The 18,010-nt window shown below is 43.1% G+C and overlaps 1 protein-coding gene across 9 annotated transcripts in view; it reads left to right on the forward strand.

Annotated features, from left to right (window-relative positions):
• Positions 1-18,010, forward strand: part of nrg1 (neuregulin 1) — a 148,333-nt gene that overhangs the window by 111,658 nt on the left and 18,665 nt on the right. For 8 of the 9 annotated variants that reach the window (XM_084159532.1, XM_084159533.1, XM_084159534.1 and 5 more), the window contains one exon: positions 16,178-16,316. In XM_084159532.1, coding sequence (XP_084015658.1) covers positions 16,178-16,316 — 139 coding nt within the window. Of the gene's footprint in view, positions 1-16,177; positions 16,317-18,010 lie in introns of those variants that run through there. The other variant, XM_084159539.1, reaches the window with a different exon arrangement.

Genomic DNA, 18,010 nt, shown 5'->3' on the forward strand with positions numbered 1-18,010 from the left:
TCCTTAACCTTCTTATTTTGAAGTGCGGATGCATTATGTAACACATTAATGAGTCGGAAGTTTCCAGAGAACACAACAATGCCTCAAGGAAATCCTTGAAGACACGATGAGGCGTATGGACCGGAGTTTTAAGCATCAAATGAAGTGTCACTCAGTTGAATGATGCAGGCATGCAAGCCGGACTCGTATAATTTCATGCCAATTACTTTACAATTACTTTTTGCCTGACAAATCTGATTTGCCACATGTTTAATCAGTTTCTGTCAATTCATGTGAATATCCGAGCTCAGCTAAGACTCTATGGATTCGATGTTTAGAGACGGATGAGAGCGAGTCACAGCTTTTAATTTTGATTCATTGCATTGTTGGATGCAGACATGATGCACACGCAATCTATTATTAGGCTAATCAATAATAAAACAATGACGGGTGCTCTTCCGTTTGGCAGACGACACAGATTCAAGAGGGCTAATCATAAAACATAAAAGGATTCATTAAACCAGGGTGCTAATGGGAAATAGATTCTTATTAGTTTACGCATACACTGAGTGTACAAAACATTAGGAACACCTTAATATTGAGTTGCATCCCCCTCTTTTGCCCTCAGAACAGCCTCAGTTCGTTGGGCCATGGACTCTGTAAGGTGTTGAAAGCGTTCCACAGGGATGCTGGCCCATGTTGACTCCAATGCTTCCCACAGTTGTGTCAAGTTGGCTGGATGTCCTTTGGGTGGTGGACCATTCTTGATACACACGGGAAACTGTTGAGCGTTAAAAACCCAGCAGCGTTGCAGTTCTTGACACAAACCGGTGCACCTGGCACCTACTACCATACCCCGTTCAAAGGCACTTAAATGTTTTGTCTTGCCCATTCATCCTCTGAACGGCACACATACACAAGCCATGTCTCTGATGTAACCAAGAAGCTTGATCTTGACATCTAGCCAATTAGCTAGCATATTAGCATAGCTGGAGCCCTGAGATGGATATAATTAGATTTATTATAGTTATACTTAACGCTATAGCAATAAGCAGTGGAAATGTTGAAGTATACGGTATATCGCCCAAGCCTATACAGTATGTGAGAGGTTGTACAAAGGTTGTACACTTAGTGTTTTGGAATAGATGAACAGCCCCAGTGAGGGCAATGTGAATAAACAATGCCCAGGTAACCAACCATAAACATTGTGAAGTCAGGGTCAGGGATGACACAGGTTTGACGTCAGTCGAGAAAAACCCTTTTCATGCGTCATGGACAAAGGCGGTGTCTGTAAAGCTTAATGAGCTTTTGGTGAATGATGCCTTGTTTCAAACCTTGGTGTATTTCAAACCTCTACAGTGATCTTCTATGGCCTCTCATGGAGGTAGAAGTACTTCAGAAGTTACATTTGACCATCAGGGATTACACTCGCTTGTCTTTGCTTTGCTTTGTTGTCCTTCCTGACACATGATCACCGTGAAGCTTTGTCCTTGCCTACCGTGGTTCACCACGACGTCGAGAAAAAAATGACCTCTCTCACATGTCAGCGGCGTTCCACTGTTCCGAACACTCTCCTTATGCGTGGTAGATGTGTGGAGTTGGGGCTAAATGATGGCAGAGTCCTGGTGTAGTAACGATAACGGTCACTCAGGTTTATTGTCCAGCGTAAAGCTCCATCTGATGTTGAGCCATGATTAGCGGTTTGGCATTAGCATTTGTCCATGGTCATGGGTCCGTTTATTGAATCTCCCTGGCTGTCTACAGTAGCCCATTGACATGATGACATTAGACTCAGCCACTCAGCTATGAACAGCTCCTGGCTTGGTTTCCTTGTGGGGTTGACACAGAACAATTATTTGTGCATCCCTAGTCATTTCTTACATTCCTTGTTTATACATTAAAGCGGGAGAGGGCATTTTGTGCATTTATGTTGCAATTGCATGCCTTTGAAATGATAATCTTGTTATTTTTGGTCTACTACCAAATGTGAAGTATAATGTCTACTTAGAATCCGAGGCAATCTGAATTCTCCAAGGTCTGAATGGCATTATTCTACATGAGGAAGTAACAAGAGCACTTATTGATAAAAGCGCTCCATCATCCCCCATAGTGAACTTTGCTGTTTTTCAATAAATTAGTAAGGCTTTGTTTAAATTTTTATCCAAATGCTTCATTCCGTTGCGGTTATGAATGTGCAAGGAAGATGTACAAAGCCAACAAGAGTAACCTTTGACTTGACCACAAGAAATTAAAGTATGGATATGGCTTTGAATTTTCAAGGAGAATTATGATAAATGTTCCTTTTCAGTTTTGTGACAATAAGGAAGATGTACCCTCAGGTGTTTCAGGTTTTAAAGTTGAAATATTTCACTTTTTGGGTGACCCGACCAAATTCACATAGAAATGTATGTTATAGATCTGTAATTCTCATTGAAAGCAAGTCTAAGAAGCGGTAGATCTGTTCTATGTGAGCTATTTCTATGCTTCCAATTCTTAAGTTTTGGTTTTGCGTCTTTTACTTTCGGTTTTGTACACCAGCTGCAAATACAATATTTTGGGTTATGGAAAATATATTTCACAGTGGTTCCAATTTGTAAGTCGCTCTGGATAAGAGCGTCTGCTAAATGACGTAAATGTTTTAGATGGTACAGTGATTCTCTACACTATACTTGCTTGTTTTGTCATATAAACTGAAATTAGACTAACTATTAGAATTTTAACAACCAGGTAATGGTAGAGCGATTTCTGCATAGTGCATCTTTAAGTGGAAGATTTGTGAACAGATACCCTTCCTAATGTTATTGCTGCACGCCCAGCAGTCCTCAATCAATAGGTACAGAGATATATTATTAGTCATGTTTTCTTCCATCAGTTTCCCCCTTGTGCATCACTCACTTGATTAAATCTGTATGTGTCCAGGGGTCCACGCACAACAAAGTACATTTTGATTGTCTGAATCGCTTTCATCAAACATAGCCTCTTAAATTAAGTCCCCAGTCACTCCGTTTCCACAATCCCCTCATGGTTCTGCCTCCACATGGTTCTGCCTCCATTACCCTGGTGTTTTTCAAGTGAGAGTAAGTGCTGGAAAAGTTTATCATTAAAATCAAAGCTCCATGAAAAATGTATTTTTATTTTTTAAGACAACTTATTAGTGCATCAATTCTTGGCTTCAGATCGGCTCATTCAGCCCCTAACCTCGCCAATGCAATTCTTCCCCATTGCTGTAAATAAGTGTCTCAATCAACTTAATTGGTTCAATAAGAGTAAATCATAATCATAATAATCATAATCATAATAATAATGATAAGCAGCAATAAGGTCCGTGACCATAGACCATTCATTTCCGTGAAATCCTCTTACTCCGGTTTCAGTGTTGCCACATGACCCCTGTTGCCACATGACCCCTGTTGCCACATGACCCCTGTTGCCACATGACCCCTGTTGCCACATGACCCTGGTCTAATCCCCCTCAGCCCTGAGGGGATGGAGGACAGGGACGGACCGTGGGTGTCAGTCAGACCGTGGGCGAAAGGCTCTTGGAAGAGAACACATCCAGTTTAGTCAGGCCTGTAGATCAAGCAGGATTTCAACCTAATCCAGAGATGGCAAAGAGCGATGGGGCTGCTAAGGTTCGCATATCCGCGACATGTGTTCTCAAAATATGATGTGCATGTCAATGCAAGTTTTGGAGAGGGAGAGTCCTGATACATCATCATTATGCAACAATGGTGAAACTGGACAAGCTCTTTAGCCAGTGCATGATTCACGGTGATGCATTCAAACAGTCCCACGTCAAACCCAAGATCAAGCTTAGCGCGCTCTTTGAACCCAGGATGTTATTTTGGGTCTAACTGAATCCAGTCATTTTCTGCCTACAAGCAGAGATATGAAGGATGTAAGTGGCCAGCCATATTTTAAGATTTCCCTTCAGCCTTGAGACATGTTTTCTCAATGACAATATGGATTAGCATTTAAAGACCATTAAAGATCTTCCTGTAATGGGCAGTTTTTACTTTGGAGCCAGGGCTAATTAATCACTACTGCAAAGTTGGCCACTTAATCATTGACAGGAATATTTAAAGGAAAATCAATACCCTTCCAATACTTTGCCTCTTGGCTCAGCTAGTCCCTAATTATCATACAAGTATCTTCAAAGTGTCTCTCGCTCTCTCAGGGCTTTGAAGTGACCAAATACATATTGTTTTACAAATGCATAGTCATGGGGGGATTTAAGGATACACGGTAGAGCAAAGCTCTCCGCTATCCACTGTTAATCTTTGACAGTTTCCGGTTCCTTCACTCCCATCAAGGGTTGAACAATTCTGAAAATGTTCCCAGTTGGACGATGCCCTTCCTTCTTATTCCTTAATGATTCTGGGAATCGTCCAACCGGGATTTCTGAAAAACCTGAAATCTAGTTGTAAGATGGAGATTGTCAGTTATGTTGATTGTCATCCTTCACAGCCTTTTGTCCATTTCTAGCCATTGCTGAGTCTAGACGATACAGTACATGAAACCCCCCAAGCTGAGTAACCATCGAAAACTGCTCCTCTTCCCCAATGCCTTTCTCTGGACTCGCCCCCAGCTGACTCTCTGTAGACTCCCGTTGGTTTTTCAGAGCCATCCTCTTGTTCAAATCTGTCAAGTCAGGGAGGCCTCAGTATGTCTAAACAGGAAGCAGCGCTGCAGGAGGCCCCGGGGCCAGAATAAAGAGAGCAATCAGGTTGGCCGGTCTCCCTAATGACTCAACAGCTTGCTGGTAGAAGAGCAGCCCTGGAGGCCTCCACACACTGGCTGGGAGGACTGCTGCGCTGTTGCCAAGGCTTCCATCCGTCTCTCCCTCAACCAGCACATCCGCAGCACGTGCAGGGTTCATAGACCTGAGATGAGGTTGTTGTCGGAGGCGCTAGAGCATTGAAATAGGACTCTGTGGAAAGTCTGTTGCATTCCAAGTGATGTGTATGGAGTGGCTGTCGGTGTTCGTTCTCATACTTGTTTTACGATGAATTGAAAGATTTCACACCAATAAATACATTTATCAAAAAAATTCACATTGGTAGCGTGATCGTAACTGAGGCGAATACATTCGTTGTCATATTCTGTATGGTCTTGATATTAGCAATCAGAACATCAAATCGTAGTTGCCAGTATTTGGCGAGGCAAAAGTACAAAGTCTCTCAGGGAGAACACAAACCAATTCCTTGTCAACAGCTTTGATATGTTGAGGCTTCTCATCTCTGTACACAAAACCCTGACCGGAAATAAACAGAAGACCTCATGAGAGTAATTAGCCGATCATATGACACTGCTGATTTAAAACAGATGATAGCGCTGTTAACCTAATAGCCAGGAGTAGCCTCCAGCACTGTTAACCTATAGCCAGGAGTAGCCTCCAGCACTGTTAACCTATAGCCAGGAGTAGCCTCCAGCACTGTTAACCTATAGCCAGGAGTAGCCTCCAGCACTGTTAACCTATAGCCAGGAGTAGCCTCCAGCACTGTTAACCTATAGCCAGGAGTAGCCTCCAGCACTGTTAACCTATAGCCAGGAGTAGCCTCCAGCACTGTTAACCTAATAGCCAGGAGTAGCCTCCAGCACTGTTAACCTAATAGCCAGGAGTAGCCTCCAGCACTGTTAACCTAATAGCCAGGAGTAGCCTCCAGCACTGTTAACCTATAGCCAGGAGTAGCCTCCAGCACTGTTAACCTAATAGCCAGGAGTAGCCTCCAGCACTGTTAACCTATAGCCAGGAGTAGCCTCCAGCACTGTGAACCTAATAACCAGGAGTAGCCTCCAGCACTGTTAACCTATAGCCAGGAGTAGCCTCCAGCACTGTTAACCTAATAGCCAGGAGTAGCCTCCAGCACTGTTAACCTATAGCCAGGAGTAGCCTCCAGCACTGTGAACCTAATAACCAAGAGTAACCTCACACACACAGGATGTGGTCTGAGACAATGGGCTTCCTCTCTACTCTCTAACAGAGCAGATAAGCAGGTCATTTGGTGCTCAGATGTGGGTTGTGGATAGGATACTCTTATCTACAAGCATGTCACAAGTTTTCTGTATGTTGTAGCTAGCGATGTAGGGTTGGCTCGAGATGAAATAGATATCCCATAATACTCTTCTTGAGCCTGATAATTTTGCTTTAAGGACCCATTTTAAATCTATAGGCAACATGGTGTTTGTTTCTAGAATGTTTAGTTGGACATTGCCAAGGATTATGATGAATATTCATCACTTACACAATGTACTATATACGCTTATCGTTACGTTGTCACATGCACTTGTGTAATTAATTATATCTGCCACTACCACTACATTTACATTTTAGTCATTTAGCAGACGCTCTTATCCAGAGCGACTTACAGTTAGTGAATACATATTTTTTTATACTGGCCCCCCGTGGGAATCGAACCCACAACCCTGGCCTTGCAAACGCCATGCTCTATCAACTGAGCTACATCCCTGCCGGCCATTCCCTCCCCTACCCTAAAGGGCAGCACGAAGCCTTGACGTTAGAGCGTTGGTCCAGTAATTATTAGTAGTGTGAAGTGTGGCACAGAAGTGTTTCATTACTCACAACCAATGTACTGTACCCTCTCTGACCTTGGCATGTGGTGTCAAACAAATCAAATCAATACCATTTATATAGCAAAGATAATATATGGGTGGGCACTATGCCCAAATGGACACCTAATTTAGCCAGTGGAAGTTAGAGAAAAGTCTAGAAACTCATACCGTATTATTCACTAATACATTTAACTATAATCACTCCTCAGTAGCTAGGTCCTCTGAAGAGGAGCCCTTTTTAAAAGCGTCTATTGGATAAGAAAATAAAAAGTCCTCGGCCCAGACACGGCATCTCCATGGTGTGTCTAATAGATTATCCATAGGTTCAACTTGTGGCCCCAGAAGCAGATGGTTAAGCCAACCCTAGGGTATGAGGGGCGTGGTTATGATTATAAACCACTTCATTGGTCAGAGAGATCCATTTGGGCTGTTGACTAAACAGACACCAAGGGGTCCGTAGCAGTCTGTCAACAGCCATTGGAATATATCCTATCTATCCAATACCTTTTCCTTTCACCATCATTAGTTATGGTGCAAAATTGAAAGAATGGGTGTAAATTAACTCAGAAAACAGTATTTTTAGCTTAATCAGAATGCTGCCCCTGGGTGTGTTTTTTCTGACTGGAATTTGAAGTGACTGTGATTTACAGCTTCAGGCTGCATTAACAATGCAAGGCAACCCAGCGTTTTAAACTCAACGCTTAGAAGCAATTTATTGAACTGGAAGATATTCGCCTCAAGGCTCCATCTCTGACAGGAAGCATTTCCTTATAAGGAAATGAATCTGCCCCCCCCCCCCCCCCCCCCCCTCCCCTCCCCTCCCCCCTCCCCATTCGCAAGCCAATGTGTTGCCCTCTGCTCAGGTTGGTTGCGAGGTGATCTCGTATTACTGTAGTCACTAGCTGAACATTTATATGCCATGGAGACCCATGGGGCGGCACACAATTGGCCCAGCGTCTTCCAGGGTAGGGGAGGGAATGGCCGGCAGGGATGTAGCTCAGTTGGTAGAGCATGGCGTTTGCAAAGCCAGGGTTGTGGGTTCGATTCCACTATAAAAAAAACGAGTATGCACTCACTAACTGTAAGTCGCTCTGGATAAGAGCGTCTGCTAAATGACGTAAATTTAGTGGATTATTTTATCCAAAGGCACAGTAGGGAGTGCATACATTTTTGTATCGGTGGCCCCAGCGGGAATCAAAACCGCGATCCTGACATTGCAAGTGCCATGCTCTACCAGTTGAACCACACGGGACCACATCACCATATCGGTCCCGGTGATGTTTAAGTTGTTATAGTAGATTGGTCCTGGTGATGTTTAAGTTGTTATAGTAGATTGGTCCCGGTGATGTTTAAGTTGTTATAGTAGATTGGTCCCGGTGATGTTTAAGTTGTCATAGTAGGTTGGTCCTGGTGATGTTTAAGTTTTTATAGTAGATTGGTCCCGGTGATGTTTAAGTTGTCATAGTAGATTGGTCCCGGTGATGTTTAAGTTGTTATAGTAGATTGGTCCCGGTGATGTTTAAGTTGTCATAGTAGATTGGTCCTGGTGATGTTTAAGTTGTTATAGTAGATTGGTCCTGGTGATGTTTAAGTTGTTATAGTAGATTGGTCCTGGTGATGTTTAAGTTGTTATAGTAGATTGGTCCTGGTGATGTTTAAGTTGTTATAGTAGATTGGTCCTGGTGATGTTTAAGTTGTTATAGTAGATTGGTCCCGGTGATGTTTAAGTTGTTATAGTAGATTGGTCCTGGTGATGTTTAAGTTGTCATAGTAGATTGGTCCCGGTGATGTTTAAGTTGTCATAGTAGATTGGTCCCGGTGATGTTTAAGTTGTCATAGTAGATTGGTCCTGGTGATGTTTAAGTTGTTATAGTAGATTGGTCCCGGTGATGTTTAAGTTGTTATAGTAGATCGGTCCCGGTGATGTTTAAGTTGTCATAGTAGATTGGTCCCGGTGATGTTTAAGTTGTTATAGTAGATTGGTCCCGGTGATGTTTAAGTTGTTATAGTAGATTGGTCCTGGTGATGTTTAAGTTGTTATAGTAGATTGGTCCTGGTGATGTTTAAGTTGTCATAGTAGATTGGTCCCGGTGATGTTTAAGTTGTTATAGTAGATTGGTCCTGGTGATGTTTAAGTTGTCATAGTAGATCGGTCCCGGTGATGTTTAAGTTGTCATAGTAGATTGGTCCTGGTGATGTTTAAGTTGTCATAGTAGGTTGGTCCTGGTGATGTTTAAGTTTTTATAGTAGATTGGTCCCGGTGATGTTTAAGTTGTCATAGTAGATTGGTCCCGGTGATGTTTAAGTTGTTATAGTAGATTGGTCCCGGTGATGTTTAAGTTGTCATAGTAGATTGGTCCCGGTGATGTTTAAGTTGTTATAGTAGATTGGTCCTGGTGATGTTTAAGTTGTCATAGTAGATTGGTCCCGGTGATGTTTAAGTTGTCATAGTAGATTGGTCCCGGTGATGTTTAAGTTGTTATAGTAGATTGGTCCTGGTGATGTTTAAGTTGTCATAGTAGATTGGTCCTGGTGATGTTTAAGTTGTCATAGTAGATTGGTCCCGGTGATGTTTAAGTTGTCATAGTAGATTGGTCCTGGTGATGTTTAAGTTGTCATAGTAGATTGGTCCTGGTGATGTTTAAGTTGTTATAGTAGATTGGTCCCGGTGATGTTTAAGTTGTTATAGTAGATTGGTCCCGGTGATGTTTAAGTTGTTATAGTAGATTGGTCCCGGTGATGTTTAAGTTGTCATAGTAGATTGGTCCCGGTGATGTTTAAGTTGTTATAGTAGATTGGTCCTGGTGATGTTTAAGTTGTTATAGTAGATTGGTCCTGGTGATGTTTAAGTTGTTATAGTAGATTGGTCCCGGTGATGTTTAAGTTGTCATAGTAGATTGGTCCTGGTGATGTTTAAGTTGTCATAGTAGATTGGTCCCGGTGATGTTTAAGTTGTTATAGTAGATTGGTCCCGGTGATGTTTAAGTTTTTATAGTAGATTGGTCCCGGTGATGTTTAAGTTGTCATAGTAGATTGGTCCCGGTGATGTTTAAGTTGTCATAGTAACATCCGTCATGGTTGTGTAGTCCCATCCAGCCAATGTTGATTTCCCTCCCCTGTAGACATCGGCCTGGCTGTGGTGATATCAATCATCTGATAGGCCAGTGCCCACGCACACAGGCACACACACACACACACACACACACACACACACACACACACACACACACACACACACACACACACACACACACACACACCAGAGGTACACCTGGCCTGCTGGTCATCCGTCCTCACCAGTCCCTCATCAGAAGGCACACACTGCCAAACACACACAGGGGACTGGCCCATCAGGGGAGAGGAGAGGGTGGCCTTGCTGCACAAACAGTGACAGGGTTGTGTATGTGTGTGTATCCCAAAGCACTCCCTTTAAACAAACTGTAATGGATCAGTGATGATTACGACGTGAACGTTGTCGTGAGCGCCTACGAGTCAGGCCGTGTCTTTCGAGACTCTATTTTTTAGACAGGATACTCAACAAAGCGCTGTGAAAACAATACTGGTGGTGCCTCATTAAAAGTTTGATGCCGTAGCTCTGTCCACTCCATAATGGCCAGTCACACTGTGTTATATATGTCACATTTATTAGCTGCGTCCCAAATTGCACCCTATTCCCTATACAGAGCCCTGGTCAAAGGTATTGAACTATGTAGGGAATAGGGTGCCTTTTGGGACGCATCCTTGTCAGCACCCCTTACTCTGCTTGATTAATTACATTTTAGTCATTTAGAAGATGCTCTTATCCAGAGCGACTTACAGTTAGTGCATACTTACAGTTAGTCCCCGAGCCGACTAGGTGAAAAACCTGTCGATGTGCCCTTGAGCAAGGCACTTAACCCTAATTGCTCCTGTAAGTCGCTCTGGATAAGAGCGTCTGCTAAATGACCAATATATATATATATATATATATATATATACATTTTCATACTGGCTCCCCGTGGGAAACGAACCCACAACCCCGGCGTTGCAAGCGCCACGCTCTACCAACTGAGCTACAGGGGATCCCAGTCGTTAGCCAAAAGCTGCTGGAAACACTCTGCTTGCCATCTGTTGAAACGTCCGTCTTGCATTGGGAGGGAGTCTGGTATTGGGAGGGAGTCTGGCATTGGGAGGGAGTCTGGCATTGGGAGGGAGTCTGGCATTGGGAGGGAGTCTGGCATTGGGAGGGAGTCTGGCATTGGGAGGGAGTCTGGCATTGGGAGGGAGTCTGGCATTGGGAGAGAGTCTGGCATTGGGAGGGGGTCTGGCATTGGAAGGGAGTCTGGCATTGGGAGGGAGTCTGGCATTGGGAGGGGGTCTGGCATTGGGAGGGAGTCTGGCATTGGGAGGGAGTCTGGCATTGGGAGGGGGTCTGGCATTGGGAGGTGGTCTGGCATTGGGAGGGAGTCTGGCATTGGGAGGGAGTCTGGAATTGGGAGGGAGTCTGGCATTCGGAGGGAGTCTGGCATTGGGAGGGAGTCTGGCATTGGGAGGGAGTCTGGCATTGGGAGGGAGTCTGGCACTATGTTTAATCCATCTGGCTCATTTCATTCAGGTCATTAAGAGTCTTGATAATCCAACATTCTTTTGATTATGTGATTTAAAAAAATATCAGCATAGATATCCGTTGATGGTAATGGGGGTGGTTGTATTAAATATCAGCATAGATATCAGTTGATGGTAATGGGGGTGGTTGTATTAAATATCAGCATAGATATCAGTTGATGGTAATGGGGGTGGTTGTATTAAATATCAGCATAGGTATCAGTTGATGGTAATGGGGGTGGTTGTATTAAATATCAGCATAGATATCAGTTGATGGTAATGGGGGTGGTTGTATTAAATATCAGCATAGATATCAGTTGATGGTAATGGGGGTGGTTGTATTAAATATCAGCATAGATATCAGTTGATGGTAATAGGGGTGGTTGTATTAAATATCAGCATAGATATCAGTTGATGGTAATGGGGGTGGTTGTATTAAATATCAGCATAGATATCAGTTGATGGTAATGAGGGTGGTTGTATTAAATATCAGCATAGATATCTTTTTATTTATTTTCTGGGGGTAGAACAGGTTTAATATTGAAGATTGTGGCTATCATCAATGTAATTGTCTTCATCATTTCCAATCCCCCATATATTTTTTGGTAAGTGTGTATATATATAATATATATATATATATATAGTATTGTATTAAATAGCAGCATATATATCAGTTGATGGTAATAATTTTGCGCTCATACTCGGAGCAGACATTATGATCGATCTATGCAAAAGGAAGCATCCTTGACAGCAGAAAAATTAATAGAATATTGATTTCAACCAATTTAGTAATGCCATTAATGTGGAAACAAGATTGTTGCTTTAACATTTTGCTCTTTCAGCCTTCTAGTTGAAAATCTATTTTTTGAAAATCAATTTCCATGAGAGAATAAGTTATTTTCATCAAGTATTGGTCTTAATGTTTTAGGGTTTCTTAAAGGCCCAGTGCAGTCAAAAACGTGATTTTCCTGTGTTTTATATATATTTCCACACTGAGGTTGGGATAATCATGTGAAAATTATGATAATGTAAGAGCTGTTCGAAAAGACCGCCTAAAATGTCTGCCTGTTTTGGTGGGAGGGAGTTTTGGTCTTCCTGGTGACATCACCGTGCGGTAAATTAGTTAATAGACCAATAAGAAAGAGTTCCACACCTCTTTGCTTATAACAGCACATTTTCAGTTTTCCCCTCCCCACTCAAACCACTCCCAGACAGTCCTAGCTAAATTTTTGCTTGAGAAATTGCTCTTCGCTAAGAAGCTATTTATGTTTCTTTTTGACCATTTTAATTGAAAACCATTACAGTAAGGTACTTCGTTGTTACCCAGAAATGATTTGATATTGAGATAAAAACAGCAGCATTTGGACCTTTTAATGTCTAAAACCCAGCCTTGATTTCAACTATCTACTACATGTTCCTGCATCATTGTAGTTAAACAGCTATTTCCAGTCGTACTCTGCACTGGCACTGTACTTCTATTTACTCAACACTAGAGCTGGGTTTCCATGCCGACCACTTATCGTGGACATTTGCAGATATTGTTCACTACAATAAGGAACCTTTACTAGAGTAATTTAACGTTTGAAATGAAATAAGTTTGCTAATATGGGTGATTGTTAATGGGACAATTTGGTAGCTACAACCATCAAACCAGTAGTAGTAGTAGTTTTAAGGGTAATATAAAAAAATAACTGTGGTGCACATTAATGTTATAAACTTATCGTGATCATTTTGTCAATTTATCGGGACATGGATTTTTGTCCATATCGCCCAGCTCTCTTGTCAAACTATGATCCATCAGGCCGTTGGGATGCTCTCATTAACATGACAAAACAGCCTACATTGATAGTCTTTATTTTGGGCCCAGTTTGTGTATGTGTAAAATTATGATCTGTTACATACTGTAGGTTACAGCTTATTTTAAGTATTGCGTAATGTTATAGCCCATGTTCAGTGTTTCCCAATGACCAGAGATCACATCCTACATTCTGTGCTGCCACAGTGTAGTAGGCAAGAGTAGTATCCCATGTTGCATTATGTTCTCTGCACGTGGCGATTGATTGCAATGGTGTCTGAGGTGACCGAGTTCTAACCTCTGGTGGCGTCCCTGAGGTGACGAGACAGAGGTCCACTGGCGCAATGCATTATGGTCTGTCCTTGATCACACTTAGGGGAAACTGCCCTCTCAGACAGCGTCCGCCGCAGTGGACTGCTGGGTCGGCAAAAATCCACCACCAGCCTGCCGTTGGCCCATAGGGCCGGTGAAGGAGGGGTCCACCACCAGCCTGCCGTTGGCCCATAGGGCCGGTGAAGGAGGGGTACCAGACACTGTTGGCTCTACACCATTATGCAGTGTCTCTGCTTCCCGGTTTTGGGTTTCTTATTCACCAGCAAAAAAAATAAAAATGAAATGGAACTGAATCGATCTCCTCCACTGCCTGCTTCCATCAGACACGATTGGGAAAAAACATGCAGCTTCAGCTCTGCAGCATTGTAACTAAAAACCCCTTGTTAAAAATAGCCTCCACCGCCCTCTTTTCTCTCATTAAGCCTCTGCTGCAATATGAACAATATTTCAAACCCTATTTCTCCCTGTTTTGACATTGGCTTAAGAACAAGCCTCTGCAAGTAAGGCGTGTGGTGACTGATTTGTACTGAATGTTTACCGTTGCCGGTTCTAATGTATTCAATATGTTCTGATGCATTTCAGATAACAATGCAGACTTTTTTGCTGATTAAATCACTGGCAGGAATGGGGTTTGTATCGATAGCTGGGTGACATTTTGAAAGGTCCCAAATAAAAGCTGAAAAGGTCAGTAATGGCAATCAGATCTTTCCCCTCTCTCACTGGCCAATTACCCATATCTAACCGAGGAATCTTAGGTAGGCTAAGTTGCCAGTCTTGTAGTTGCAGTGCTGAAAATGTTTCAAACGTTCAAATAGAAACTGCCCTACAGTTTAGCCCCTGAAAGTTGGTGAAGGTTTTCTGAGGGTCATATTGTTGGAATGATTGGCATTTATGAAGGGTAATAAGGCACATTCTATCAACATTTCTGCACTTGTCATTGTTTTAGGAGACTTGCCTACTTGATTTGTTAAGTGTGTCATATTCAAAATGTGTTGCTTGTTTCATCCCTAATGTAATTGCATCACGTTGTCTTTGAGGAGAAATGATTTGTCATATATTAGCTACAGTCTATCAGTATGCAGAGGGGAGCATGCATTTGTTTTTTAGAATTAAAAGGAGGATTCAGACTTTTGATTGATGTTCTGCTCCTATTGCTGCATGCAGTAGACTTAATGGTGGCATAGCAAGTAATTTGATTTGGGGAAGATAAGCAATATGTTGCATTGTCAATTATTCAACCAGCGTCAGTTGTTTACTGGGAGACAGCGGTATGGCCCCTGGAGATTTAATTGTAATGCCTCTCGGTACAAGAGGTTACCTGATGGGGTCTGTGACCTATGAAATCATGACGTTGTCTCAATAATAATCTACGAGTTAACTCGATTGTCTGTCAGGAAGGAGACACAGGCAACGGCACTACGCCAGAATCAAACGGAATCGCCAATGGGCCCTAAACGGTTCACATTGGCATCCGGGTCACGATCCGCTTACCATTGGGTGGGAACGTGGGAGTAAAACACGTCAGGGTGGGGAGGGTTTTTAAAAGGAGGAAATGATGTGCAACAATGCTCACCTCGTCTGACTGGAATTAACCAGCGTGAAAAAGTGGTCGTTAAGCTGACAATTAGTATGTGAAGACACATTCCTTCCGCCCTTGTGGTGCTGGACAGGCTCTGAGACGGAGACGGCCCGGCTGGTGATTCACGGCCCGAGACGGGGACGTTTTTTTAACCCTACTCACCGTCAGGCTGACGAGAGCCAGGAAGTATGCCTGTTTGTCACAAACACAATCTCGCTCTGACAGGTGTCTTGATTACGCTTTGCATATTTGTTTCGCGAGAGGCGAGAACTCATTCCACCCCCCTGTCATTGAGCTCTGACATCTTTTCGGCCGGGGAGTTGCGTCTGTTGCATTTCCGATGCGTAAAGACTTCCGATGCCAGAAGTGACATCCGGATGAGACGGAGGGTAAGGGGGGAGGAAAGTGCTTATTTAAAATGCTTATGGGGCTTTAAAGCAGTGCAGCCTGGTGAGGACCGGTAGTGGGGAGAGGCATTAGAGACCTCAAGCAGACACACTGCTTAGAAATCCAACCTATTGATCTACTGGGACGGCACTGGTCAGAGCTGCTCCAATGGGCAGAAGAGGAGAAATGAGTCTCCACATTTCGAGACTTTTCAGAAACATCACAGGTGAGCTCAGGTTGCTCTAACTTGAATGCTTGTTTATTGAAGATAGGATTACCATTCTGAAATGCATTTTGAACTTTTGGAAATTATAGGTGAATGTAATTAGGTTTAAAGTAATTAGATAGAAAGCAAGTCATGCGATCTTGGGGTAGGCTTTTTCTCTTGATAGCTTTTATTCAGAGATGTCTTATTAATGTTGGAGTTTTATCACTGCTTTTAGTGTCTCTGTTTTATTGTTGCATTTTTCAACTTTATAGAAAGTTTATGCTAGTGGGATTTAATGTCTTACATTATTGTTTCGGGACTTGTCTCCCACTATTGGGCTCTGGAATAGCACATTCATATTTGAGTTGTTGAAATGATCACTCTACCGAAATAGGTGTGTTTTGTAAAGATTTGTGTTAATATGTACAACTTTGTTATAAAGGTGTATGTGTGATAGAGTGTTTTGCAGATATATTATAGCTGTAGTCAATAAGCACATCCTGGCTGCGTGTGTTTCGAAGGTTTGATTTACTATATCTCTTACCATTATCTTCCCAGTCATTTTGTATTCCGCTGTAACGAAGGGCACGGGTATAAATCACGGTACTCCGAGCACACAGAGAGACCATAGTGGCTTTGTGCTAAGCGCTAGTGTTCAGCTGAACACCCCCCAGGGCTCCACTAGGATGCCTAGGTCCATTTCCTCTCCCGCTAATCACCCCCTGGTATTTTCCTACAGCTGCCACCAGCACCACCCCTGCAGCAAAGACCTCCAGCCATATGACGGCCTGCAGCGACAGCGAGAAGAACTACTGCGTGAACGGAGGGGATTGCTTCACCCTGGAGGTCACCCCCGGCAGCACCAAGTTCCTCTGCAGGTAGAACATGATGAAACACGATACCATTTCCACCAACACCACCCACTGGATACTGTGCTGTCTGTTTTTGACTTAGTTTTAACTGATACAATTTCTGATGGCTTATAGCTGCTTTTTCCTCATATTTAAACAGACTGACTGTGCTTCCGCATAATTCGTCAAACACAGCATCCACACCACACAATAAATAGTATGCTGACAATGTTTGACTTGATGTTTGATACAATTCCTGATGGCTTATTGCTGCTACTTCTTTATATTTAACTGTGCTCCCACGTTGGATCATTCTAGAAGTTTGCCAGTGCCGACTTCAGAACGCTACTATACTGTTTTAGTACGGTAGATGCTGGCATAACATTTCATATCTATTTAATATTTATTTTTGAAGTGAGAATGCTGTGTTGTCAAGACCCATTTATACCTGATATGATAGGCACCAGAGATGTGGTGCCATTTAGGCCTGATACAGGTCCCCTGTAGCTCAGTTGGTAGAGCATGGCGCTTGCAACGCCAGGGTTGTGGGTTCGTTTCCCACGGGGGGCCAGTATGAAAATGTATGCACTCACTAACTGTAAGTCGCTCTGGATAAGAGCGTCTGCTAAATGACTAAAATGTAAAATGATATGATAGGCACCAGAGATGTGGTGGCATTTAGGTCCCTGAGGCGCCAAGTTTCATTGTAGAGCTGTACCAGCTCTGTGGCGGAAACGGAACCTGGCAACATCAAACACTGCCTCGTCTTCATCGGGAAATCGGAGGAAAGTTGGCAGGTCTTTTTACAGCAAAGCCAAGGTGTCGGCTTAATTTTTTTGGAAGGTGCTGAGCGATTTAGTGATTTTTAAGGTTGTTTTGGTTAGATTATTTTAAAAAATAATCAAGGTTTTCTATTTCATTTTTTTTTTTACATTTAAATAATGACATTCAAATTATTTTAGAGCTTCCCTCAGGTGCAATGGTTTATGGTCCCTCATATTTATATTTTTGAGTGTTTTCCCCATTTTTTGAGATTTTTACCCCATTTTCGTGATATCCAATTGGTAGTTACAGTCTTGTCCCATCGCTGCAACTCCCCTATGGACTCGGGAGAGGCTAAGGTCGAGAGCCATGCGTCCTCCGAAACACGACCCTGCCAAGCCGCACTGCTTCTTGACACACTGCTCGCCTAACCCGGAAGCCAGCCACACCAATGTGTCGGAGGAAACACTGTCCAGCTGGCGACCAAAGTCAGCTTGCAGGCGCCCGGCCTGCCTCAAGTAGTCTCTATGGGACAAGGAAATCCCTGCCGGCCAAACCCTCCCCTAACCTGGACGACGCTGGGCCATGGGTCTCCCTGTCACGGCCGGCTGTGACACAGCCTGGGATCGAACCCGGGTCTGTAGTGACGCCTCAAGCACCGTGATGCAGTGCCTTAGACCACTTCGCCACTCGGGAAGCCCTTGTCAAGCAGTTCTTTACTTAATTTCTCTCGTGAATGATTTGATTTCTCTCTAGAGAAACGGCGCATTAAGTTCCCCAAAATAACGTACTAAATGGAATTCAAGTAATTAAACCGACGTCGGTCAATTAGTTGTTTAATAACCAGAAAAAACATCTAAATATTTGGTTAATCGCTCAGCACTAGTTTTGGGGTCAATCATTAAACAAAGACCTGAGCAGAGATTAACAGAGGCGTACACGAGGCATCGGTGTACAGA

The sequence above is a fragment of the Coregonus lavaretus genome, assembly GCF_964263955.1.
Source record: "Coregonus lavaretus genome assembly, chromosome: 4".
In the NCBI taxonomy this organism is placed as follows: domain Eukaryota; kingdom Metazoa; phylum Chordata; class Actinopteri; order Salmoniformes; family Salmonidae; genus Coregonus; species Coregonus lavaretus.